Source organism: Labrus mixtus, chromosome 3, assembly GCF_963584025.1.
Source record: "Labrus mixtus chromosome 3, fLabMix1.1, whole genome shotgun sequence".
Taxonomy (NCBI): domain Eukaryota; kingdom Metazoa; phylum Chordata; class Actinopteri; order Labriformes; family Labridae; genus Labrus; species Labrus mixtus.
Window position 1 is genome coordinate 5,024,605 of NC_083614.1, and position 27,159 is coordinate 5,051,763.

Below are 27,159 nucleotides of genomic sequence, written 5' to 3' on the forward strand. Positions count from 1 at the left end.
ATATAAGCTAAATAAAAAGGGCAAAGTAAAGCTTGTTTCTTTCCAAACCCAACAAAAGCTTTTTTTTCTATTGTATTTTTTTCTTCCTATATTTAATTAAAGTAAACATGTTGATTTTTTTTTTACTTTTTGTTATTTGCTGATTCTATTCCTGTTCTTTGTGAGCTGAGAAGGGAAGGAAAACAGGGCAATCAAACAAAGGTGAGAGAGTGAGACTAACAAGACACAGGTGAGAACAACGAGGGAGGGAAGTAACACAAACATAATACACTCTATTCAGGTGGTTTATCTTATCTTATCTACATCTATACGTGCATTTCCTTTGCCTATCTTGCATTATTTAGATAAATCTAAACACCAATGTATTCTGCTGCCAGATACAGAAAATGAGCATCATTAATCTATATTTAGACATGTGATGTTCATCTTCTGATGTTCTTAATATCCCCGCAGACTTTTCCAAACAGATAAGAGCCTCGTTCATCTTTTCTTTGACTCCTGTGATATTGTGTAAGATTGTACAATCATACAGAGAGACAATGTTTTATACATAATAAATCATTTATTGAAATATAAATCATCTGAATGTACATGTTGTAAAATAATGGAATACTAAATCATCATATTGGGTGTGATTACAGAGAGGCTGTACCGTCGACAACACAAACATTCACATCCACACGGCTTTAAACATCAAGCAAGCTTCCTTTCCCATCCTTTTTTTTTTCTCTAGCTTCAACTCTTCACCAACATCCACGACAAACAGGAAAACAAAGCAAAGTGCAGCAGCTGGTTGCAGATTCAATCACAGTGGACAGAGAGGCGGAGGCAGTGGATCAGCTGGTGGATAATAACAAGGATTTCAAAGAGTCGACACGTACTGTAACTGATGTATAACATCAGAATCACATGAATCTAGTCCCTCTAATGTCTAAGTGTAACTAGAACCTGCTAATTGACTTCAGGACAGTAGATACAATATGAGACTGGACAAACTATTTGTACAGTAAGAAGCATTATACTGGATACAATTTTCTTTTTGATTCCAAACTCTCTCTTTTATCCCTTTCTTTTTCACAAATGTTCTGATGTGGCTAACTCTGCATTCACCTGGTGTTGGAATAATTGAAAACAAAAAAAAAGTGCCCCTCGCTCCTTAAAGTTTGTAGAAGTTGGAAAAACTTGTTAAATCTTTCAATTCAACTCGCAAAGTGACGCTGAAGCATTGAGGTCCAAAGCAAACGTTGACTTTATGGTCAAAAACTTTGAATTAAATCACAATGTTTGACTCAGTTTTTACTTGATTTACTGTTTGAGGTTGTACAAATTTGTTGCTGTTTATGCAGAGCAAACTAAATCACTTTAGAGTAGGGACCTTGTTTATTTCATATTTTGATTTTAAGCTCATAAACGCACCACAGTGTGAAGGATGCTGCGTTCATAGGTGCCAAATATTAAAACTTTACATGTCGGACATCCAAACCCTCACAAAATCTGATTGTTTCTCATCCACTAATATTGCCAAAGACAATGTGCTGTATTTTATGGCGGCACATGTTTTCAAATTTTTCAAATTTACAAATTTACTTGTGATGGATTCATCCAAAAGTATCAGCTACACTTGGTCAAAGGAGGGCGCAGGCGCTTCAAATGTGCTTTTATAAAAATACTGTTATCCCAATAATCCTCTTATAAAACAACTCTGGAGCTATTTACAATACAATCATGCTTCATTTGGCAAATACGACTTGAGTCTTAAACAGGGACGACTTTGAGGACATCACGTTGTGTTTGAGCTAAAAGTGAGACACTGCGGAGATGCATGCAACTCTCATAACCATTCAAACAGCTATGCTCGACATCTATTCACAAATAATACATGTTTACATAAGGATGAAGTAAAAAAATAAATTTGATAACTGCACGTATTAAGTCATTTGAAAACATGATACGGTCGTACACATCAGGAATGCACACAGTCCAGATGTTGTGCTTATTGCTTCTGATTGTACCAGCGTCAGGGCACTTCTCTCGCAGCAGGTGAGTCTTCCTGTCAATGCTGTTGCTAGTATTGGATTCATTTTTTTTTTACTGTAGTGGTTAAATATCTTATGAAAGATCCTGCAGGTGTTTGTTTGGAGCTTCTGACCAACATGTTGAAGCCGTCCCTTCTTGCTTATATTGCTGTTAAAAGAATGCCCGATAGAATAAAGCTTTACGAAAACCATTTTCGTCGGTCCAGGCTCGATGGTTCTGAGTCCTTTATGTGTCGTTTTTCGTCCTCCAGCCCAGCAGGGGGCAGTGTCCAGGAGGTGTAGGGTGTACCGTGCACTTTACCACAGACCTGTCCACACAGTGAAGAAGTGGTTTTTGTTCTGAGGAGGGGCAAGGCAGGCAGAGTCTTTGGTAGATTTACAAGTCTTAGTCTCCTGAGTCCTTGCGTCCCTGTGTCTTTGTTCTGTGTGCTCTATAGGCAGGGGGGGGCAGACGTCACAGGAAGCTGTCTTCCGCCAGGTCACTACAGTCCAGACACATCTCGTCCAGCAGTGTGATGTCCTCAAGAGTCTCGCCTTCACGCTTTGCAAAAGTGGAGGTGCTGGAGCCGGTCTCGATTGCGCTCTCCTCAGACGTCTGAGAGCTGCAGGGACGAGAAGTAGACAGATTAATAATGACGTCTGCACTGAATCAAAGATACTATAGAGACGGAGAGATGTTCTTATATCACTCTTTCCTTTAACATGTTGTATCAGACGGCTGAATTAACTAAAAGCAGACATCAAGAGCTGTTTTATGATTTCTATCATTTTAAGGGCTGGCTCAGGTTAAACCTCTTTGTCAAACATTTACTGACACAAAAAGAGAATAATAACTACAGAACTTTTTTCACTCCAGTCTGAGTTTTATTCAGAACATTAATACAACAACAAAAAGGAAGAAATAACTCTATGAAGATTTTTTTACTTTGGAGAGAGAAGGACTTTTTTCAAGATAATATGAAAGGACTTTATCAAGTTTTATATACGTTTTTATTATCAAAAAGAAAAGGAGATAGCTAGATTAGTTTATGAAAGGTTTAAAACTTCAGGAGCGATATCGGGGTAATCCTTTTTTTTTTAAAGGTTCATTTTTTTGCTTTAATCACTTTATTTGAAAGACAGAAGAGTGGATAGAGTCAGAAATCGAAGAGAGAGAGAGAATGGTGAATGACATGCGGGAAAGGAGTCACAGGCCGGATTTGAACCCGGGCTGCCCACTTTCAAAGAAGTGAGCCTTTGAACGTGGGGTGCACACACTAGCCACCAGGCTACCAGTGCCACAGAATCCAAACTTTGAAACGACTCTGTACCAAGAACACAACTCGACTGTAGTTAGCTGCAGCTCAGCTTGCAGCCCCTCTGGTAGTGCTGCATTTGGAGCAACTCAAATTATGAAACTAAAAGTGCTTTATCAGTGTTTTTAAGTTTCTTTAAAACCAGTTTAGTTTATTTTGAAGAGGAGCAAACCTTCAGCTCGAGTTAAAAACCTAATGAACCCTGAACACTGAAGGAATATGAAGCTAAAATGTAGTCTTGATACTACTCCTAAAGAGGCAGCTCCACTCACAACGTTTCTGCAATTGCTGTGTCCTGAGAAACAACAACTTTTAAAGTGAATCTTAATGTTCAGTGAAGCTGTCACTAACCTTAGACTGTCTAATGAAACAAAACTGTGGTTGTTTTTTGTGGTAAAGTAATAAATCAGCTGAAATCACTTCTTGTTCTTACAAATTGTAAATTCAGATTTTTTTGTAATGGAAAGAAAGATTTATTACCCATAAAACAAATATATTTAGTTACTTTTTGAGGCTAAAATATGTACAGGAGGCATTTTCAGTTCTGGTGTTTGTATCAAACATCCTTCATGAATAGGGGTAAAGGTTAATATTTAGTTCCATTTACCCGTGTCTGTTCCTCTTTCCATATTCATCGTCAGATAAGGGGTCCAGGTCTGGGAGGGGGATGATGTAGCCGCTGTCAGAGCTCAGCCGCTGCTCGTCAAAGCCGCTCTCCCGGTCCTTCAGCTTGCCCTGGTTCTTGTAGGTGATGCCGATGTATGCGTCGTCGTTCTCCATGCAGACTCGGGTCACAGCGGGGTGGTCGCTCTTCAGGAAGTCGTGGTTCACCCTTTCATAATGCTGCAGACACACGGACACATTAGACTTGTTAGATAGCAAAAAAATACAAGAGAAAACTGCATACCAGCATTTGTGTTCTCTGCACAGATGCTAGCAGAGTAGCAGTGTTTGCTCAGAGTAAACACAGTGTTATGAAGCTGCAGGAGGACTGTGGTGAAGAGTGTGATCACTGGTTGTGTTGCCAGCTGGATGGTGCAATTCCAAACTGAAAATCACACACGCCCGAGGTGCTAAAACAAGAGTGGGTTCCTCCTCTGCCCCCGGCCCTTAAACCTTCGGTGAAGAAGGCAGAGGTGAGGCTGTTTTTGATGTGCCATGTGTGCCACCGGCTTTAATGGGGTAATTAAGGTCGGGGTGGTGGAGGCGAGAAGTGAGGCTGCGTCATTACCCAGACTGAGGCCGGGCCGCTCTGACAGCCAGCTGCTGCTTCTGCACTCTAATCACTCCTGAGTTTGAGTTTTACAGACAGTGTGCAGACACACTCCTAATGCAGCCTCAGAGGAAGTGGAAGGGCTTTGAAATGATAACTTTGCCACTTTAAGAGTGCAGTAAAATTATTTTTAACCTGGCAAAAAGTACAGGCTTTTAGATATGAGAGGACATCTTGATTACTGCTAAAAAAAAATTACCAGCCATAAAAATGCAAAATAAAGGAAGAACAAGGACTGATTTCACAAAAATATGAAATACTAATTTGAGACCAGGCTTTTCATTTGTTGGGGAATATGTCCAATGTAAAATCAACCAATCCATGAAGATAAAAAACATTTTTACTTCAAGCCCAACATATTAGACACCTTATCCCCAGACTAACTCAGTCTTATGACCAATGTTGCCATGGTAACACACATACTTTGCTTACTTTTCCATCTTTCCCACAAACACTTGGTGACTGATACTCTTTTGTATTTTATTTTTTTTACTTCTTCCCGTGGAGAGTGTGAGGATTAATCTGCTTTGAATATGTCTGGTTTTGTATCCTGTATTATTGTCTTTCTAACTTTCCTAACAGTTAACTTTTGCTGCAATTTTTCAACATCATGTTTCATTTCCTTATTGTCGCTGTATGTGAACAGCTTATAACTGTTAAATTCTTGCAAAAGCATAGACTTTCTATCTGAGCACGTGGAGCTTAGCAGTTTGATGCTGTAATTCTGCTAGCCCTTTTCTTACTGTAAAAGTTCAAATTTAACCCAGCATTTATTGAACTGTAGTCCTGTTCTGAGAAAATGCTCTGTGCAACAGAAATTAATCTTTTAAGATCTGATATTTGACTCTCTCTTTTTTTTAAAATATATATAAGCTGCAGTCAAGCTGTCTTTGTGAAACCAGCCCTAAAAGGTGTCGTACCACTGTGGGGTTAGAAGTGAAGGGTGGGTAATAAGAAAGTAAGAGTTAAGAATCCAGAGAGGTCTGTGGAGATGAGCGGTCACATTGAGACTCACCCTCCTGTAGCTGGAGGGCAGCAGAGACGCTACCGTCTCACTCAGACCCAGGAAGGTCGGCCTCTTCTCCGGCTCACTGTTCCAGCACTTCATCATCATCTCATACCTAAAAAAGGCAGAAAGAAAGGCATTATTACCATCGAGAAGTGTACGCCCTGTCCTGAAACACACAAACATTTTCTACAACCTTTGTCAGAGACTCAGAGTTTCTGAGTTTACAGCCAAACACATTCCTAATCTGAACACACAAACATGTGAACGATCACGTACACGTCATGAGGAGCTTGCTCTGGTTTAGACATCCTGTATCCACTCTTGATCTTGTTGTAGAAGCTTGAATCCACGACCATCCCGGGGTACGGGGTCCCGCCTGCACACACAAACAAGAGTCTCATGAGTTTTTACTGTACTGAACTCCACTCTCATGTATTTACCTTTTCCATGATAGGTGTTTGCAGGGGACTCACCTAAAGAGAATATCTCCCAAAGTAGGATACCGTAGGACCAAACATCACTGAGAGAGGTGTACATGTTGTCAAAAATACTCTCAGGTGCCATCCACTTCACGGGCAGGAAAGTCTGTGTGATGATAAGAGAGGACACATTCAGTCATACATACAAAAACATGATAAAATATTGTAAAATTATAAAAAAAAAAATATATATATATTGTTGTTTTTTTTCTCATTTTTTTCTCATAGTCCACTGCACAGCTCCTACATTGCACCTTTTGTACATTTTGTGTTTTTTTTATTTTTTATAGTTTACATTTTTAAATTCTATTTTATATATTGTAATAGCTTCTTATACTGTATTATTTAAGTTGTTGCTAGTTCTGCTTTATTTCCTTGTTAATTGTTTAGCACCAATACACCAAGTCAAATTCCTTGTATGTGTAAATGTACTTGGCAATAAACCCCGATTCTGATTCTGATTCTGAAAAAAACAACATTTAATTGGACATAAATCAAGACTTACACTCCCTTTGGAGACGTAGTTGTTGTCGTGCATGATGTCTCGGGCCAGTCCAAAGTCACAGATCTTCACTATCTTCCCCTGAGAGAGGAGGACGTTTCTTGCAGCGAGGTCCCGGTGCACACACTGCAGACACACAGAGAGAGAGAGAGGCAGGAAAGGTGATCAGCAGCTCAGTGCAATGAACATTTTTTAATTCTCAGTTCTAAACCAACACATTTCACTCCCATGGCTTCAGCTTCGGCATCTATTTCTGCTCGTAGTTCATCTCAGCCCCGAGGTTCATTTTAATTCTGTTTCATTTTGCTTTATGAAGCGCTGGTCTTTGTGTAAACATGCCAGTTGGAGGGATGGCTGTGACCACTGGATATTTAGGGATAATAACTATGAAGCCTCTGGCTGCAGTGTGTCCCTGCCTGCTAATTCTAGCCTTGGCGTTGCTGCTCCTATATTCAGCTGCTTGGCCTTGTCTCCTGAGTGGGCTCAGCAGCCTTCACAGGACCGCTTATCACAAAAAGTGCTGATCTCAGACCTCCTCTTTGGACTGCACTGATGTCTTTATACAGGATACCGTGCAAAATACAGAACCAGTGGGAAGAAGGAACTGTGTGGTCTGCAAACCCCAGCAGCTCAGCATATTCATCATCCCTCTGTGGACTGAATTTTGTCTTAGCCTGGCTCAGGGACTGGGAGAGAAATGACCCAAGAGTGAACTGATCAACAACACACTTCATTCACACTGTAAAACTTTTTTTTTTTTTTTTTTTTAATCAAATATTGGGACACTTTCTTGTCAAAGTCCATTTGAATTCAACTTGTTGGAAATATGAGTCTTATTGTACAGACATCTACTGTATGAGGGATCAGCCAACTTCTCAGTCCATTTATTCCCTCAGTTAACATTTCACATGAGTTTATGGTCTCAATCTCTAGTTTCAAGTCTTCTTAAATATAGCATTATGTTCATTAAGTAAATGATGGTACGTGGCGTCCTGTCAGTCAGGACAGAGACATAACCACATGTATGGTTCAGGTAAAAAATAACTTATTCATCTAGCACTTGTCAAGTCTTAAAACTACAAATCAAATCAAACTTGTTATGGTCACTCTTGATCCCATCAAAACAATATGGTAAGGACAAAAAAAGATAAAAAAGCCAAATCTTTAAAACGGGGGCTTTAAAAGCTAATGGATGAGGTAAAGTTGGCTACCTCCACTGATATAGTTCATGAGTTAGATGCAAGACGAGAACAGGACCCAGCCAGGCTGAGATCTGCTCATAAACTGCCCTGTAAGTAAAACTGCAGCTCTTCAGACAGAGAGCCAATCAGCAGTGAAGAGGGCGCCACAGCTTACATTTTTGGAGGCCAGGAACTCCATCCCTTTGGCCACCTGGTAGGTAAAGCTGAGCAGGTCGGTGGTGGACAGGCCCTCGTTCATGTCCTCTGACATTAGGTCATCCATCTCTCCCTCTGGTTTGGAAAACACACAGAAAATGTACACATGAGGACGCAGTGATCATGTTTTTGTAAATATAGTTTATGGCTGCATAAACCTGGCTTTTACTAATGGCAGGGAAGAAACCGGGCATTATTATACATGTGCTACAATTATCCTCTCCATGTAATGACAGGGTTGTACCAGTGCTAAACTCTGACGAGGGTGGACCCCACCAACACTGGCTCAAACACACCATACACTAAAGCCAAACACACACCAATAACTAAGAGAAAGGGTGAACTCTGTGTACCTTTCATAGAGGGGGGGTGGTCGTACTCGGACGACTGGATGTCTGTGTACTTCGAGGAGTTGCTCATCTCCAGCATGGGGACGTACTGAGTGTTGTCAGCCTGCTTCATGTCCATGTAGTCTCCTTTGCTCTCAAACGACAGGATCACATAACTGCAAAGACAAAGAAAGAAAATGTGAGGGACGCTGTGAGGGGTGAGGCCGTATCCTCATTTGTGAACCTTTTCACTTCTTTTGGTTTTGTATAACTTTAATGTATTGATCACCTGTCGTTTATGTCCTTGTTTTTGCAATATGAAGGCAGCGAGCAGCGTTGAACTGCTAGTCTAACAACGATGATTTTAAATGTATTTCAAATGTGTAAAAAAAATCCAAACGTGTGTTTTTCAAATGTTGTGTCTCAAACTACCAAAAATCTATAAATGCTAGAATAGCTGTAGCAATCATTCTGACTGTTCATACAAATATATGACGATCTGCAGTATCATCGTAAAGGGTAAGAATTAACGTCAAGATTAAAGATGTATATTTCAATGTTAAATTGTAAAACACCAGAAAAAGTCAAACTGACCACTACAGGAAAATGATCAGAAAACGCCAAATTCAGCAGGCCTTTGAACTTCTTTAAAGGGAAATAGTATCTTTGTGTACAAGACATGTTTAAATAAAATAATGAACATTTCAGATGTAAAATCTAAAGGAAATAATTCTCCTATAATTTGGATCGCTTGTAAAATGTATTGATTTGTTTTAGGAGCAATTTCCACCTTGGTTTTTATCTCAAACCTTCAGCTAGTTTGTATCCTTGCAAAACATAAATAAAATAGACAAAAGGATTCTTGGTGTCTCTGAAATTCATCTTCTAAAGTGGGGAAAAGAGATACACACTGAAATGATCCATGATAGGTAAATATGGCTATACTAGTGATCGCTCTAGGTATAACAACTCAAATACCTTTTGCATCTTGTTATTTTAATCGATGTAGCAATGTTAGAATAAAATATCTTCATATTTTGGGAAAGTCAGAGTCCTATGGTTAAATTGTTTTTATTTAAAAAACGTTTTTGGGCTACGTGGGCAAAATTTAAAAACAAAACTGCTGCCAGGAAGCTGTGGTGTTAAATCGTCTCCCTCCCTCTCGCTGCTTTAGAGGAAGACGTGGTCGAGGGAAACATGGTCGCCAGGATTAAATCATGTTATGGTCAGTTCGAGGTGTGGTCACTATGAGTCATCCATCACCACGCAGCAGCCTCAGAGAGAGAGAGAGAGAGAGCTGTCTCACCATGAACGTCTGGGCGGACAGAATTAACAGGTACCTCACGCAGAATGAAATTAGGCTGGAAGCTGAAACCACTTCAGAGTGAGATTTGATTTGGTGAAGACGCCAGACAATCTCCTCAGCCAGGGAGAAAACAGCGGTAGAGTTACCGATTAGGGATGAGGGGAATATGAGACAGCTGCACAAATGGTTGTGTTATTGTTGTGACCATGGCTGCAGCATTTGGGAGTGGCAAAGGGGGAATGGGAGTGCTTTTCTTAAAATGTTTGCAACATTATGAGTGACTGAATTAAATGAAAAAAAAAACTTTGCAAAAGCTCAGAAACATGTTGTACCTCCTGCTGCTCTCATCTGCAGGGTTGATACCAAAGATGTCGAGCTCTTTCTTGCTCTTCTCCGGGGTCAGGCTAAGGAAGTTCTCCCGGTTCTTGTGCAGATAGTTGACCAGGTCTCCGTAGAAGCAGTACTCTGTGATTATGTAGATGGGGCCTGGAAGAGAACACACAGCAGATAAAAAGTTATGCATCGGCGTCAGTCTGCAGGCTAATCTTATCAGAGAGCTCGTAAAGACTAAAAGCACAGTCAGGAGGGCAAGCCTGCACTTTCCCATAAAAAGCCTGTTAAAATACCACACCCACCACGAGCCGAGACAGTCTGCAGAGCTGACCGTTAGACATGAAAATGTGCGCAAACGCCAAATCTGCACGAGTGTGTGATTGTGTGAGCACATTTTTGGCAGCAAAAAAAGTGGGAGCTAATGTGTGTACCTTCCTGAATTTGCAAGAGCAAAACAGCGATGCTAATCTGAATCAGTGGGATTTTTGCCTGTGACTGTGATTGTGTTTTTACCTGACTTGGTGCACGCTCCCAGCAGGTTGACGATGTTGAGATGTGGTCCAAGGTGAGTCATGATCTTCAGCTCAGACATCAGGGCCTGTTTCTCACTGGAGCGTGCTGTGGCTGCAACAAGGTACAACAGCGTGAATATCAAACTGTCTGACAAGCCAACAAAATCAGCCAAGATCTCATTTATCAATCAATCTGTTGTTGGTAAACTGGGTCTTTATTATTATCATCTTTGTTTTTTATCACAGGTGAAAAGTTCAGCACCAGTAGGATTAAATCAGGGGATATACTTCTATCAGCTACCCACTTTCTTCCCCTCCAATTTTAAATTCAGCTCTATAAAAGTAATTGCGATTAGCTATTTGCTTCCCTGTTTTACATTTGTTTTAATGGCAGTACAGAAAACCATGAAAGGAAGATTTAAACTGAATGGAAGTACTGCCACATTGTATCTGATTTCTAAGCAGGTTAATGGGCATGCACTTATCTTAGATAATGATATTGTTGAAAGTGTAAGTAACACAGACTCTACATAAGTATGTATCCTGTGTATGCATTCAGATTTGACTTTTAAATCAATAAACATTAGCATCATATTCATGCACATTGCAGCAGTTTGACGCTCAGGGTCTCAAGGTACCAGAATTACCCCTCAGTCATCACAGTCAACTTCATACTGCGTGCAAAATTAGAATAAAATATGTCAATGTATTCATTAGTTACAGCAGCAGATTAATAACAGAGATGATGGCTTGATGACCTTAGGGGGGGGGGGGGGGGGGCGGGCTTTTTGTTCCTTTAACGGAGCGATAGGACAGTGGATAGAGTCGGAAATCAGGGAAAGACATGCGGGAAAGGAGCCACAGGCTGGATTTGAACCTGGGCGGCCCGCTTGGAAGACTATAGCCTCCATACATGGGGCGCACACTCTAACCACTGCGCCACCAGCGACCCGACCTTAAGGTCTTTTAATTGCTGTCCCCCTGTAGTCTGTTAAACTCACGTTTCAGCATCTTCACTGCCACCTTCATCACCGGTTGGGAGCGGCTCAGTCCATAAGCGGTGCCCTCCACAACCTTCCCAAAAGCTCCGGAGCCCAGGATACGACCTGAGACAAAGAGACACAGAGACAGAAGATCGATTATCAACAAAGAACAACACAAACACATCCATGCACTCTGAACGCCTCTGATTCCTCATCTGTGACTCCCTCAGTGTCTGAATATCCTCTTGATCACTGACTCAAACCAAACCCAAAGCTACAAACTCCCCCACTGCCAGCAGCAGATTATCTCCTAACGGCCTCACTTCAAAGACAGAGTGAGACATCCTGAGCAGCAGAACATCTCTGCAGGGAGACACAGGACTAACAGCTTTATCACACTGGTTATCACTCGCAGCTCACCGAGGACGAGTCTGTCGCGGGGGAACTCCCATCTGGAGTCATAGGGAAGCTGCATGGGATCCACATAGATGTACTCGTGACCGTCTGGACTCACAGACTCTATGACCCTCCAGCGGATCTCATAGCGGGGTTTCTGCAGGACAAAAGATATTAGGAAATGCATTAATTCATTGGACTTGTACCAGGTCTTAAATAAGTATTTTGCAGAAGGATTGCAATATTATTTAGAGGATTATTTACAAAGTCTGCTCACATGTTTTGTTGAATTTATGAGTCTAGTTGAGTTTTTTTATTTGGTGTGATACCCACAATAACATCACATTTGAAAGGACAAGCCTTTAACCAGTCAGAGAAGAATTCAAAGTATACTGTAGTGCACATTTGAAAATCAGGATTTAAATTTGCTTCATAAAACCATAAATATAATTCATTTTACAGCTTTTGTTTTCATCTTAAAAGATATGTTTTGGGAGAAAGGACTAGGGCTTTTAAGTTTAATTGGAAGTGATAAATGACGACACTCTTCTTTGACAAAAAGTAAAAAGCCTTAATTCACTTATACAAAAATATACAAAATATACAAGCTGAGCAACTATCAAAGTGTTAGCAACGCAAGAGCCTGTCCTAGAAGCTAGTTATTTGAACATCTTTTGTCCATGTAATTAGCATCTTTGACAGAGAACAGCTAATTAACTGAAGGCTATTTACTTTTCTCCACTTTTTTTTCCCCCACATTACTTTTAGGATTAGTTTTAAAAGGATAAAGTTGCATCTGAAAAATGATTTTCCCAAAAAGTACAAACACGTTAGAAACAGAAAGCACAGCTGAGTGAGTGAATAATGTGTGAATGAACAATGAATGCAGCATTACCTGTTTCCAAATAATAACCAACACAATGAGTGAGATGATGACAATGACGAGCAGCACCAGCACAGCAGCGGCTACGGTCAGCTCGGGGTGGGGGCCTGTGCAGGGGGATGAGAGCCAGTGTCAATGATCACACGAGTCAACATGTGTGTGTGTGTGTGTTCATGAAAAATGATGTGAAATACGCTCCATGTGTTGCATTATAAGAAATACTGTGTGAGAGAGCTGAAAGACGGTTAAATCCATAGGGGGGGCAGATAAGTGGGACCAGAAGGTATGCTGGGAAGATAACATGAGAGAGAGAGTGGGGGTGGGGGGGGTTAGGGGGAGTGGGGGAGGATGGGGGTGTAAAGCTCATCAGTAAAAAACAAACAAATGGCCTAACGATCTCTTGCTTCCCTGAAATAGCTGTCAGAATAATAAGCCCCTCCCCTTCAGCTGTTTCAATGAGAAGTCATTGTGTGACAGCTGCTGCTACACTGACATCACAACATACGGTCACTAACACAGTCACACTCCCAGCGTCAGAAATGGAAGTAGAGGAAAACTAAGTGTTAAACAACACTCAACGTTAAGTGAAGATCTAAGAAAAGAGAGAGGGAACACTCTCGTACCGTTGGACACCAGTTTGACCTCCCTGCTCACGGCCGCCATCTCGTTCCTGGCCAGGCAGCGCACAGCCAGCGTTTTCTCCAGGTGACCGAACATGACCTGACTCTCCAGGTTATCTTCCTCGTCCATGTGGGAGTCCACGGTGATCTCCGTGGAGTTGGCAGGAAGGGGCACCCAGGAAGACGTGTCGTTGGCGCAACTAAGGGGGGAAAAGGAAGAAAAATCATTATTATTATTTTACATTTCTGATTTTTTATTCATTGAGTAATTTCACCTTTATTCAAATCTCGAGGAATCACTGACCTTAGTCGCACACACACACTGTTTTACTACTGTATGACCTCACGCTAAGAGCCAGAAAATGAAGTGCTTTTAGAATTTCATACTGCTGTGTGGTTAACGACACATCATTACCATTCACTACTTTATGATTGATCAAAGGATTAATCGATGACAGTCTGTTCTGATCAGGCAATCTGATTGGACAAGAGGCATCACATGAGTGACGATACCTGAGAACAACATCACTGGGACTTCAATCACTCTGCCTCAACCAGGAGATCTGAATACTTTTAATTAACATTCACAGCTACCAGTGTTTTTCAGTGTTTAAAAAGAATTACAAACCTTTGAAGAATATGAAATTAAAAGAGCATTTGAGCTTCTCCCCTTGAGTGTGACATCAGGGCAAAATTGCCAGCGTCTAAATATTATGAGTTGAGGGCAACAACTAATTTAATTACTGCTAAATGAACATTTTGAACCAAAGTTAAAAGGGAAGAGAAAGTAGAAAGAAAGCAAACATACAGAGAAAGCAGATGAGTGGTTACAAACAGTTGCATTAAAGAGTGCAGTGGTTTGTAATCATGGGTGGTTCTAGACAGGGGCCAACAGGGGCCAGTGTCCCTGTAACACTGAGCTTGGCCCCCCCTGTGGCCACCCCTCCAAAAGGAAGAACCCCACTAGTATTTGACTCAACAACCAGACTCACAATCTAGATATAAATTCTGTTACTGAAACAAATATAAATCATGGTATTTAATGATGAGTGCTATTATTTGGAATAATATATATATATTTTTTTTTAAGCGATCATCTTTGTCTATTTTTCACCTGGGTTTAATGTTCCCCTCTGACAAAACAACTGGCCCCAGTTTGGCCCCCTCAGTAAAAGTGGTCTAGAACCACCACTGTTTGTAATCATGGCTTTAAATTGACCAACAAGAAAACGAGTGATGTGTTGTGTTTTTTAATATTCCAAATGTGCAGCACAAACATTTAAAGAAGTATATTAAGTGTTTGCACTGACAGCTTGGAGCATCTCCTAAACAAGTCAGATAATGACTGTTGTACCAGTTTGATGAGGAAGTTTAAATATGATGGTAAGTGTGCAGTACTGACGGCTGTTAACCGAGCAGACTGAACTTACTGTTTGATGTTCTTGCAGATGAACCACTCCACCACAGGAGTGGGCTGCCCTCTGGTGATACACACCACAGACTGTCCTGAGGCGGAGCCGTGGTGGATGTCCATCAGGTCGACAATGACTGCAGGCACTGTGACGTAGTGAAGGAAAGTGTGTAAACATGTGAGAAACAGACAGACAGTAAAGTGAGGATTAAAGATAATGATGGGCTTGAGGCATTCCTCTCGCTGACCTTTGACCTCCAGCATCAACCCCACACTGCTCCTCTGGTCTCCATTCTCCACCTGCATGGTGTAGTTCCCGCTGTCCTCCTCCTTGGCGCGGATCAGGGTGAGAACACTCGCGTAGCTGCACAAACAGACGACACACGAGTTAACAGCCATAATCACAGGTCAGACTAATGTGTGGGAACATTAGCCTTTTAGCTTGTCATTAGCTCTGCTGCAGACCTCACCTGGTCTCACTGAGCTGCCGCAGGCTGGTGGTGATCTCTGCCGTCACGTCGCTGAGCGGGACGCCGTCTTTGAGCCAGGTGACCTGAGCGTTGGGGAAGGCGCTGATCAAAGCCCTGAACTCTCGAACCTCGTCCAGCTCGGCAGATTCATACTCTCTGAACTCTGGTCGGATGGACAGGAACTCACCAGCTGATAGGAAAGAGAAGAAAGACGGAAATCAGCAATCGCTCAAATAAAGAGATTCAAATAAATGCTACATATGCTATTAAATGAAATACAGCTTTCTTACCATACACCTGAATAGCTAGCTGCTTTGTCTGGCTCTCATTACTGATGATATCAGTGATGGAGCACGAGTAGATGCCGCTGTCTTTGGTTGAGGCTTGAGGGATGGTGAGTGTGTAAAGGATCTCCTGGTCCCTCTTGTTCTCATGCACGGTTTTAACTGCACGGTTAGACTGCAAACAAAAAGAAACATCAGGCTTTTTTTTTTTTGCTTCAAACAAACCCTGCGTCATTTGTGTTTTGTGCTGCAGAAGATGACTTGCTCCCTCACCAGTTTTCCGGGATATTTCCAGTGGTCTTCCAGAATCTCGGACCCCCGAGCAACACAGGTGATTGTGAGCATGTCTCCCACGAGCAGAGCGGTGCGTTTGGCTGTCAGCTCCACATGCAGCTCTGCACCACCTACAAAAACAGCAATTATGAAAGTTCAAAATTCCTGCATGAGTGCTCTGTGAGGGCTGCTGCAGAAGTGCGAGAGGAAATTTATTTGCTGTTTAGTTGCAATCTAAATCCATTGTTTGTATTATTACATTTATTTCCTGGAATAAACATTCCCTTTACTGAAGTGCCATTACAAATCTATTCTTTGACAGACCGTTTATGTCCATCGCTTGAATTTTACTAATTTTGTATTTAAAAGCTTTATATGTGATTTTTCACACTTAAATATAATATAAATCAAGTATATCCTCTGAAAATAACTCTGTGAGTCATGACTGTCTACAATGGGTGTAACACCCGAGTCCCACTGTCTGTGATGCTTTCAGAGTTTTCAGAGTCCTATCTTCACTTTGTTTACATCGCCAGGACGGCCGGCTGACTCCTCCCCTCGTGTATAAAAGTTGTTTAATTGAGGGACTAGAGAAAAGAAGAATAACATACTGTACTCACTGCTTAACTGTGTTTCTAGATCACACTCATTTCAGGTAAATTTACATGCAGTGTGAAGATACGAGCATAATAAAGATCGCTAGCATTAGCATGCTAACACAACAATGCAGCACGAGTTGTTTTGGTTTCATGCTGGTGCTCAAGGGCGACATCTACTGGATCAAAAAATCACATATAAAGCCTTTAAGTTTAAAATTGTGGCATCACGACTCGACTGATACAGATTTACACACACACACCTGTCCAGCCGTGGACGATGTATTCCCCGCTGTAGTGCACCTCTCCGTTTATGAGGGCCTTGCAGACGTAGGTTCCAGCTGTGAACACTCCGAGGGCGCCCCTTTTGCTGTCATAAACACTGTGCACAGGCTCCAGTGTGTCAACGTTAACCAGGGTCACATTAGCACTGGGATCAGACACTCGACACTGGATCTCCATCTCCTCATGGTCGGAGAGGACATGGTTTCCAAAAGGCACCGGGGACGGCACAAAGGGGACGTCGGGATCTGAACAGAAGTAAAATTTAGTCTCTTAGACCGGATAATAAAGTCAAATAATTAAAATCACAAAGCTGCTGTCTGCTCTTACCTGGCACATATATGTAGATGCTGCTGTCCTCTCCGGCGTCCGTGTCGTTCCTGCTGTAGAAACAGATGTAGTAGCCCGTGTGCATGGCGGTGGCATTGTCCACGGTGATGGTGGTGACAAACAGGCCGCTGTTGTCCTCTTGGGTTTTCTGTGGGACTTCCAGAGGAGTCTCCCAGGCCAGCTTTGCCTCCCCCCGACAGGTCAGGGTGAACGGAGCGTGGAGGGGCACCACCAGCTCCTCCACCTGAGGCAGCAGCACGGGAGCTGAGGACGGGGGGAACATGGCCGAGGTGGGGGCTGGAAGAGAGAGACATCAACAAGATCAGTCACCCACATCACATCACAACATATCCATCCATCACATCCATCCATCACATCCATCCATCACATCCATCCATCCATCCATCCATCACATCACAACACATCCATCCATCACATCCATCACATCCATCCATCCATCCATCACATCACAACACATCCATCCATCACATCCATCCATCACATCCATCCATCACATCCATCCATCACATCACAACACATCCATCCATCACATCACAACACATCCATCCATCACATCCATCCATCACATCCATCACATCCATCCATCACATCACAACACATCCATCCATCACATCCATCCATCACATCCATCCATCCATCCATCCATCCATCCATCCATCACATCCATCCATCCATCCATCCATCCATCCATCCATCACATCCATCCATCCATCCATCCATCCATCCATCCATCACATCCATCCATCCATCCATCCATCCATCACATCCATCCATCCATCCATCCATCACATCCATCATATCCATCCATCCATCCATCCATCCTTAGATCCATCCATCCATCCATCCATCCATCCATCCATCACATCCATCACATCCATCTATCCATCCATCCATCCATCCATCCATCTTACCTTTGACTTTGAGGTTAAAGGAGAACTGGGTGGTGCGAGAGCCGCTGACAGCTGTGATTGTGTAATTCCCGTCATCTTTTACAAGCGGCTGCCGTAACGTCAGAATGCTTTGATACCTGTGAGAAGAAAATATAAAAAAGACAAGACGGTTTATTCTTTGCCTGTTGTGTCAATGTTAAACTGGAGCGAGCAGGCGATTAGCCTAGATTAGCATGTAGTCTAGGACCTGGGGCAACAGTTAATCCAAACCTTTTTTAAGGAATGAAAATAAACCTCTACTATATGTATATATATATTAAGCTCAGTGGTATCTTTCTTTAGTCAGAAAGGTTTAAAATGTCACATTGCAGTTTTGCAGGGAGTTTTGAGCCAGGCTTTTTCTCCAGGAAGTTAGCACTTCCAGACAAGAATTTGTCCTGCTCATGATTGTTTTTTTAACACTTTGGTTTTTGCACAGATTCAATAAGTGAGATGTAGCCTGTTAATTTTTGAGCTTTAAAGGACCTGGAAGTCAGATATTGTTACCTTTGGACAAGCTAGCTATTTCCTCTTGCTTCCAAGCTAAGCTAAGCTAAGCTAACATCTCCTGGCTCCAAACAGACATTTCCTTCTCATCAAACTCTTGGCAAGTAAAAGCAGTTAAAAAAAACATGTGTTGAAACTTCATAAATGTCAGAAGTAAAACTGAGAAAAGGTATATTTTGAAGAATCAAAGTCTTATTCTCACCGATTCCCTTCAATGTGGCTGGTTTTGGTCAGGACGTAGTAGCTCTCTGGGATGGCTTTCCCGTCTTTCATCCACATAACTTTAGGAGCCGGGTATGCGGTAATTAGGATGGTGAACTCTGTCTCTTCCAAAAGGCTGACAAACTCTATCTCAAAAATCCCGCTGTGATCCAGAGCCACAAAGGAGTTGTCTTCTGAAAACAGAGAAGAAGCAATGAATGAGCAGGTTGTTGTGGATTTAAAACAGGTAAACAAGAAGATTGAGATGAATGAAGAGAAACAGAGAGGGCTGAGGTAAAATGAAGGCCTGACACAACATCTGCTAGAGTCATCCCATAAAACACAGCAGCTGATGTTGAAAGCAGAGGTGAAGCTTTACAGACGGATGGTGGAAAATGACTTTAACACACCAACCAAAGCGCTTCATGCACATAATGAATATGAGAGCAGCACAAATGTACCAAAATGAGGAAGAGATTATTGAATTTAGGGTAAGTGAGTATAAGGAGCTTAGAGCATACCCCTAGTGGGTATGAATGAATGGTCCGAGCATGTTTCCTCGATATTGATGAAAGTCTTGAGCTGGAGTCTTGGTTTTTCTGTCATAACTCTGAGTTTGAGTTGTGCTTCCTGTTTAATTTTGTAGTCCTTTGCTCTTGTCTAGTTTTACATCCTCCATTTGTGTGTTTTCCCTCCACAGTATTTTCACCTGTGTGTTGTTTCTAAGACCCGTGGATGATTAGCTCCTGTGTATTTAGTTTCTGTGTACCTTCCTTCTTGTTTTCAGTTAGTTCTCTTACTTTCCTGATCCCACTTCCAGTGATTTTTTTACTCTCCTGCATTTGGATTTTTTTTAAGTTGAACTTTTTATGGACTTTGTGAGGTCAGTTCTCTGTTTTTGTCTTTTGTTCAAATAAATAATTTTGCTGACTGCACCTTGGTCCTCTACCTATAAGCTTATCCCTTAAACGTGACAGATATAACAATTCATTAAAAGTAATCCAGAAATCATTTTCCAAGCAGATAAAGACTTACCAATGACAGTGACAGCCACGCTGCCGACTCTGACCTCTCCGCAGATCTCGCTGGTGACGGAGCACTCATAGGTGCCGCTGTCCTGAGAGGTGGCTTGTGGGACACTGAGTTTGTAGATGACCCGGTCAGGCAGAGTGTGTTTCATCTGAACTGCATCTACAGCCTGTGGGATGAGAAAAGGAAATCTTGGTGGTAAGATTTTTTTTTCCTATTTTACAGGTACAACATATAAGAATGTGTGTGCTGTGTTGCTGAAGGCTAATGTTTAAAACACACACAAAAAATAAAAAATTAAATAATGTTTAAAACACTTGCTGGACCCACAGAAGATAAATCAGGACCACAGAGCCTTTTTAAAAGTCTGTAATTGCACCTGAGACCAAAACCAGGAGTCAAAAATGTCTGTGTTTCTGCCCTGAACTTTCCTGGAAAAATATTTAGAAAAAAAACGGACAACATGCTGCATAGATTAAGGACTGAAAATGAATGTAAACAAATGTAAATTGTTCTGATCCCTGCAGCCAACACTTCAAAAGCATTAAATGTTTATGTGGCTGTCCTGTGCAGACAGCATCTGTCCTACATGTCTGAGGTCAGCAAGGTCAAAGGATTTACCATCCCTCTTTCTTCTTCTTCTTTTGAACAGCCTGCTCCCCTCCAGCCATTTGTCCTGAACTTTAACTTCCTCATCTTTAACTGCAGCAGGAGCATTCTGGCTCATGTCCTCATAATGAAGACACAACATCCAGTCCTGTTTCTCTAACACATACTTTGTAACCACTAAGGGCCGTCTTTAGAGCTATATTCCACTTGCTGCTGGTTGCTCCAAAAACCATTACTCACTAATTTAAGGCTCATTTCTGCCGGGGAGGAAATGACATGGAAATATGACAGGGAGGTTGAAGGAAAGAGGGAAAGAAGCAGATTAAGGAGGAAACCAAAGAGGACACTAAATTTAAATAAAAAAAAGGATTCCTTCTTGCCTGTTTTTTCGGATGGAGCCACTGCTGCTGAAAGCCCGGTCCTGCTGGAGCGACACAAGTGATGTTGAAGGACTGTCCGGCTCTCACCGTCTCCTCGCTGGCTTTTACCTCCACGCTAAAGTCTTCCATCTCTGCGGGGGCTGCGGGGGACCACCAGAGAGGAGATATCAGCACCATCATCTCACAGGTCCAGAGACAGTGACAGTTTGATTACCCATGAGCTCATCTATCGCAGAGTGGTGGCTCAGTATGTTGTCATTACTTCCTCACACACACTTATTAAGTCATCCCCCCGTGTGATAATGACATCATATCACAGCTGTCATGCAGTGAGATCACCCTGCAGCCCTCTCACCATAAACACACACGGGGAGTGTTTTCCTGATGTGCAGATTTAAAATATGTATCTGATCAATACCTGTTTAACTCTGTACTGGATCTATGCTATCAAGTTTTTGTGATTCCAGGGACACCACAGGTTCAAAACTCACCTCCTCTCACAAAGTTTTACGAACATATACTCGACAGGATTCTAAATCTTTGTTGTGAATTTCATAGTTATTACATTGAGCATTGCTGCGTAGGTGCTACTTAAAGATGACTCGCTGAATAACCAAATTTCCTTATTTTACTGAAGAGCTGAAACAGAACAGGATGTGTATAAGCTCAATATTAAACAGTCAGTTTTTCATTTCAAACAAGTCCCTTTACCTGAATTATAAAATGACAGTTCTCCTGTTACAAGCTCTTTTCTGGAGATTGCCAATAATATTTATATTGTTCCACTAAAAGCTGATTTTAAAAGAGCTGAATTTTTGTTTTTGAAGAGACATACTTGAAATTAACTGACTTAATTGACTCCTGCTTTCTAAAGGTTTTTTACATTTAAAAAAGGGATATAGGGTGATGATCCAGATAAATTCATTATTCTTCAATCAAATAAATCCTGAGAATAAAATCTAAGCTAGCATGGTCTCTGGTTTCATGTTCATCCTGACTCACCCTCCAGCTCCACGGTATAAATCACAGATGTGACTGTCTCTCCGTTCACGCTGGTTTCACAGTGGTACTGTCCAGGCATCAGGCTGCCAAAGAATCCCATCTTGCTGTCGTAGTAAGCCTGCATCTCCTCCCCGTCGGGGACGCTCCTCAGGACGACGAGAGTGTTCGGGTCGGACACTCGACAGGAGATGAGGACTCCAGGATCGTCCATGGGGACGACGCGGTTCTCAGGTGACTCGGGGACAAATGGAGCCTGCAGATCTGAGGGAGGGAAAGCACCATGATGACCCATTGGATATGTTTCCCACATCTAGTGCAGTGATGACTCTGTTTTTATGACACTTCTTTAAAGGGATGTTTTGAAACTTTTTAAATAAGTTTTTCTCCTTTTAAATGTTAAGTTGAATTCATAAACAACTCTACACATCCTCCTGTTTAGACTCAGATGTTTTCTGCTGCGGTCTATGTATAATCACTTAAGATGGTGCTGTGTTACTTATTTAACTCTGTTACTTCTCTGTTTTGTATTCCTTTAATCGTGCTTAGAACGGAAATGTATTTTCAGTGGAACATTTTGTCAATTGAAAGAAAAGTAATCAAGGCCTTAATGGCAGAAAAGTCAAACTATTGATGGTTCTTAATTTGTTGCTTTTCTTTGTCATGTAAGATACTTGCTGAAGAGTCTTAAGGTCTTCTGTTAGCTGGACATATTTAAAGACTTTACTTTGACATTTTCTGACATTTTAATGAGCTTTTTCCACATGTTTTTTTTTTTTTTTTACATTTTACTGACCAAAAGATGAATTGATGTGTTAAGCTTGCAGCCTGGTGTTAAACAATGCCAGCACTACTTGTTCTATATTGGTTTTCATTATCTCATCCTGTGGCTGCTGACGACATCTATCACCTCTGTCTATAAGGGGTGGGCAGATTGAGCCCATAGGATAGATAAAGCTGATACAAATTCTTGGTTTAAGTATCTACAAGCTTACCAAGAATTGATGCAAGCACAAAGTGGATCTATTGTTTGTAGTTTGAACACTTCCTGTTTTGTTTATGTCATTAGCAGAGAAACAGTCAAAATGTATTATTCAGGTTTAGCTAATGATTTGATGGTAATTTAAAAACAGGTTATATATTCCACTTTCTTGACATATTTCTTGCTCTAACATGGCAGCGTGATCGTTGTTTTAAGTAATAAATGGTATACATACTGGGCAACTTGGCTACTTATCCACCAAAAGCTTCTTCAAATGTCCTAATAAAGTAAATCCATGACTGCACGGCCTTGTGTACAAATCCTATTCACCTGGAACAAAGACGTATATCCCCGCCTCGTTGTCTTCAGGTTCTCCCTCCTGGCTCTGATAGGCGCACATGTAGTAGCCTGTGTTTTCCACGGTGGCGTTGTAAATGAAGAGTGTGGCTGTGTAATAACCCGGGTAAACAAAGGTGTTTTGGGGTAGGGGTTCAGCCCAAACCACATTCCTCTTCCCAGTACAGCTGATGTTGAACACAGAGTTTGGCTGCAGGATGAACTCGTCTTGATTGGACACGATGGTCGGTGGTAACAGTCCACAGGTCACTGAAAATAAGTTTTTAGAAACATTACACCAACTGACAGATAATGAGGAGTAACACCTGACCATTATGCTCTACTGCAAAAATTACCTGAAACCAGCCCCACCAGGATTCCCACAAGGACGACATACACCTTTACTCCATCCATGATGATGGATGTTCTGTCCTGTAAAGACAGAAAAGTGAATTTAGTCAACAACTAAAGCAAACACTTTGATTTTTTTTGTCCTTTCCTTGATATAAATCCACTGTCTCTGCAATTTATCCAGTTTGATAAGAGAATGATTTGATCAATAAATCCATTTCTTATTGGCTTCTTAATCTCGTCTCCAGCCCAAACTACAGTTTGTGCAGTCAAACTGTCTCCTCTTGCTTAAATAATCCTCACACAGATTTACAGAGGGAACCTGAAGGCAACACGTGTGGTCTCTCCTCCAACAAGCAGAAAAAGGGCGATTCATCACAGGATTACATGAATTATTCATTGTAGAATGAGGGTCAAGATAACAGGACTGTAAATTCCGAAGTGTTAAAAAGTATTCACATGATGTGAACATAAAGACGGCCAGTAGAGGGCGACACAGTCCACACTTTGAGCTCACTAAAAACCTCCGCGGATCTCATCGTCTCCATCTCTCGCATTTCAAGTTTTTCTTTTGTCTGATTGTAACATTTTCTTCTCTTTTTTAACTGCTTTGAAGAAACAATAATTTATAAGAATAAAAATAACTACATATTAAAACTACATAACAAAAGCAGTAATTTTTCTTGCTCAATTCAAAAACAATGATGACAAAAGGCTCTATAGGACGCCTAATTAAGACATTTTGAAGTTCAGTCCAGACTCGTCACAGTTCGTCCTGTCAGGTTTAGTTTAGTCACGGAGCTCTGCAGACCCCTGGTCTCTCTGGATCTGGGTTTGTATCAGGGGCCACTCAGAGTCGTTTTAATGAAATAAAAAAAAACACGCTTCTTTTCCTCCATAAACTTGAGTTGTTCTAACACCATCATTAAAATAATCACTCCAGCAGCAGATATTCCTCTTTTCATTGTTTACTACTTTGACCTGAAGTATTTTCCTGTTTCTAGCGTGCTATGGATATTCCACATCCATCTTTCATGCAGTTTCCTCAAACAATAAAACTTTTGGCCCCTGCATCGCTTCCTGTGGCTCATCCGAGACGGCCTAAATGATCCCTGGGCAACCTGGGTTTGTTTAACTCTATAATTAGAGCACCCACTCCGCACTAAACTACACAACTGCGTGGGAATAAGCTGACAAAATGCATAATCTGCTTTGACGTGTTTGTGTATACGCCTCGACTCAAACATCTCCAATAGAGATTTTTTGTCTCCGTTTGGCCCGGGTCCTGCAGCCGCTGCGCGTAAATCTAAAGTGAGCCTGGAGCGCGCTCGGCCCGCCTGCATGTCCGGCTCTTCTCACACCGAGACTCGACAAATGTGGCAGATAACAAATGCATCATCGCTCTGCAGGGCTGCAAACATTTGAGCAACAGCTGATAAGGCTTGTCTCAACTCTCTGCCCTGCACGGATAGTGAAGTGGTTCAACTCATCTCCCAGCCAAAAAGGTCGAATCCATGAAAAGCGTTTTTAAAAGTGAATCCAAAAAGTTACTGACAAAAATAACATCTTAAAGTCTTCTTATTTGAGTGATTTTTCCTCCATAGTTAGTAATCCTGTACAGAGTCCCCCTGGTGACCCAGTGGGTCGGTGGTTAATGAAGAATGCGTCGTTGCTCCAAAAAACACTCAGCTCCTCTTTCCCCCTCCTGAATCCATCAAACGGACTTTCATTCCTGCGCCTCCGGTGCAGATTTTCCATTTTAATTCCTCACATTCCGCGACCAGACGTAGGAAACAATGAGATGTACACTTTCCAATGTGTTTCCCATTAAGTGGCAGGCAGCCACTCAATGCAGCCTTCAGTCTTCGGGGTGACACCTCCAGCTGTGAGGACGAACCTGAGCGCCTCTTATCCAGCAGAGTCAGCGACATCTCCCCGCGCGGCGTCCAGCGGTGACACCATATGGTGCACGAGGAGCAAGAAATCTCATCGTTAAAAAATATGATGCATTTCAAGACGCAGAAGTTTGCAACCAACTTGCAGGGTAGTCGAGCAATCCCTTATAAAGCGAATGCGACTTTTAAAGAAACTTCTCTGAAACTTACCTCAACTTTTTAATTGGATAAACTAATCAAACCGGCAATTAAACTCATTGTAGACCTTTAGAGAATGATTTGTGTTTTAGATTCCCTTCAATTAACCAAATAAAAAAACACCAAAAACTTTTTCAAGGACTCACAAAAATGTGGACTTCAACAACCGTTCAATTACCTTTCCTAATCCCCTCTTTATATTCCTTTGGTGTAAGTATATCCACAGTGAATTGTTGGCTCCAAAAGGCGCAGTGAGGGTCCTTTGCTGCGGCTGTAATCCTCAGAGCTGCGGCGCTGTGAGAGCATATGTGCGACCCTCTGTCCGCGTCCGCGACCGTCCTCACAACTGCGCTCCAACCAAGCGACCTGTAACTGATTCAATGTTACAGTCCACCCTCCTCCTCCTCCTCCTGCTGCTGCTGCCCTCCGCCTCCTCCTCTGAACCCCCCTCCCTCCGAAAAATCATCTGGCTCAAAGTAAATAACTCTCAGGAAATGACCCCCCCTTCCCCTCTCCCTTCCAGAGTTGGACCCCTTTTTCAAAGTAAGAGTCTCTTCTTGGACGCTTATCCCGCCGAAACGAGGGCATGAATTCGGATTGTTGTTTTATTTCTATTCGGATCTGAGAACTTTTTGGAGGACTGGAGAAGTTTTGTCGGTGTTTAGAAGAACTTGTGTTGTATGTGATGATGTTACAATGTCTTATATCGCACAGGTGCTAATTTTCCCATTGTGTTTTAATGTTAGCAGCTCAGCTCAAATACCTTTATGTGCCATTATAAATGCTTTTCTGCAGGATGCACTCAGTGAATGGACACATGCAACAGCCAGGCAGAGCGTAACTCATAGAGGGCGCTCCAACACCACCATATCATCACCGACCACACCACCCCCCCCCTCCCCCCCCCCTCTCTCTCTCTCACTGAGTCACATAAAAACACACACGAACATCTCTTTCAACAATTAGTCACATAAGTTGCACCATCAGTTTATAGGTGTCTTCTTTTTTCTGCAGAAACAAATAGGGCTCATGTTTACTGGCACACGTGCGTAATCTGTCTACTGAGTCCGTTATTTTTTATTTTTTTGTACCCCTGCCCCCTTTTTTTTTTTTTTACCCCGGGGCTCGCCTGACGCGCAGCAGAAGAGTAATGAGCCCCAATGAATCACCTTTCTGTGGGCACACAGGAGAGGGGCATCAGACCGGTGTCTTTGCATGGAGCAGCACAGCCCCGGGGTCCATGATACCCCCCCCTCCCCTCCCCTCAGCTTTGCAGCCGCTTGGCGCAATTACTTCCACATGTTGCAGAAAAGAACAGCGTCCTTGTTCTCCAAACAAAGGATCGTAACTTCGGAAGACCTTAAACCGGTTTGGGATTGTAACTTCTGACGATTTTTATCTCTTCGCTTCAAAAAAGCTCTGAAGCAGAAAATAAGCCAGAGCCTGGAGGCGATGTTAGGGCCTTTATGTGAGGGAATACATTTATATATATATATTTTAAATGTTTTGAATAAATGAAATATGACAAAATGTAAAATATCTTCTTAACTTAGAATTTGAAGAGACAACAACGTGTTCCCTTTTCTCTTCACTTGTGACATGATAGAGCATTAAACAATCATCGTCTTCAGATAGTTTCAGAAAGTCTTCAGTGAAAAGTCATAAATAGTTTTGTTCTTGGCTTCACAAGATGATGTTTTAACTCTTAACACCTTCACACTCA

The 27,159-nt window shown here is 41.9% G+C and overlaps 1 protein-coding gene across 1 annotated transcript; it reads right to left on the reverse strand.

Annotated features, from left to right (window-relative positions):
* Window positions 1–1,367: 1,367 nt before the first annotated feature.
* Window positions 1,368–25,797, reverse strand: pdgfra (platelet-derived growth factor receptor, alpha polypeptide). The gene is made up of 29 exons (XM_061029015.1): window positions 25,615–25,797; window positions 23,349–23,424; window positions 22,987–23,262; window positions 21,678–21,938; window positions 20,676–20,815; window positions 19,693–19,855; window positions 18,659–18,851; window positions 17,932–18,047; window positions 17,000–17,296; window positions 16,651–16,917; window positions 15,792–15,922; window positions 15,525–15,693; window positions 15,235–15,424; window positions 15,013–15,128; window positions 14,784–14,910; window positions 13,357–13,553; window positions 12,746–12,840; window positions 11,875–12,007; window positions 11,473–11,577; window positions 10,473–10,583; window positions 9,959–10,112; window positions 8,345–8,496; window positions 7,951–8,066; window positions 6,598–6,720; window positions 6,087–6,198; window positions 5,890–5,989; window positions 5,620–5,725; window positions 3,939–4,174; window positions 1,368–2,638 (listed from the first exon to the last, which is right to left on the reverse strand). Exons 2-29 carry the CDS (start codon window positions 23,404–23,406, stop codon window positions 2,491–2,493), a joined length of 4,392 nt encoding a protein of 1,463 aa, XP_060884998.1. The 5' UTR covers window positions 23,407–23,424; window positions 25,615–25,797; the 3' UTR covers window positions 1,368–2,490.
* Window positions 25,798–27,159: the final 1,362 nt, after the last annotated feature.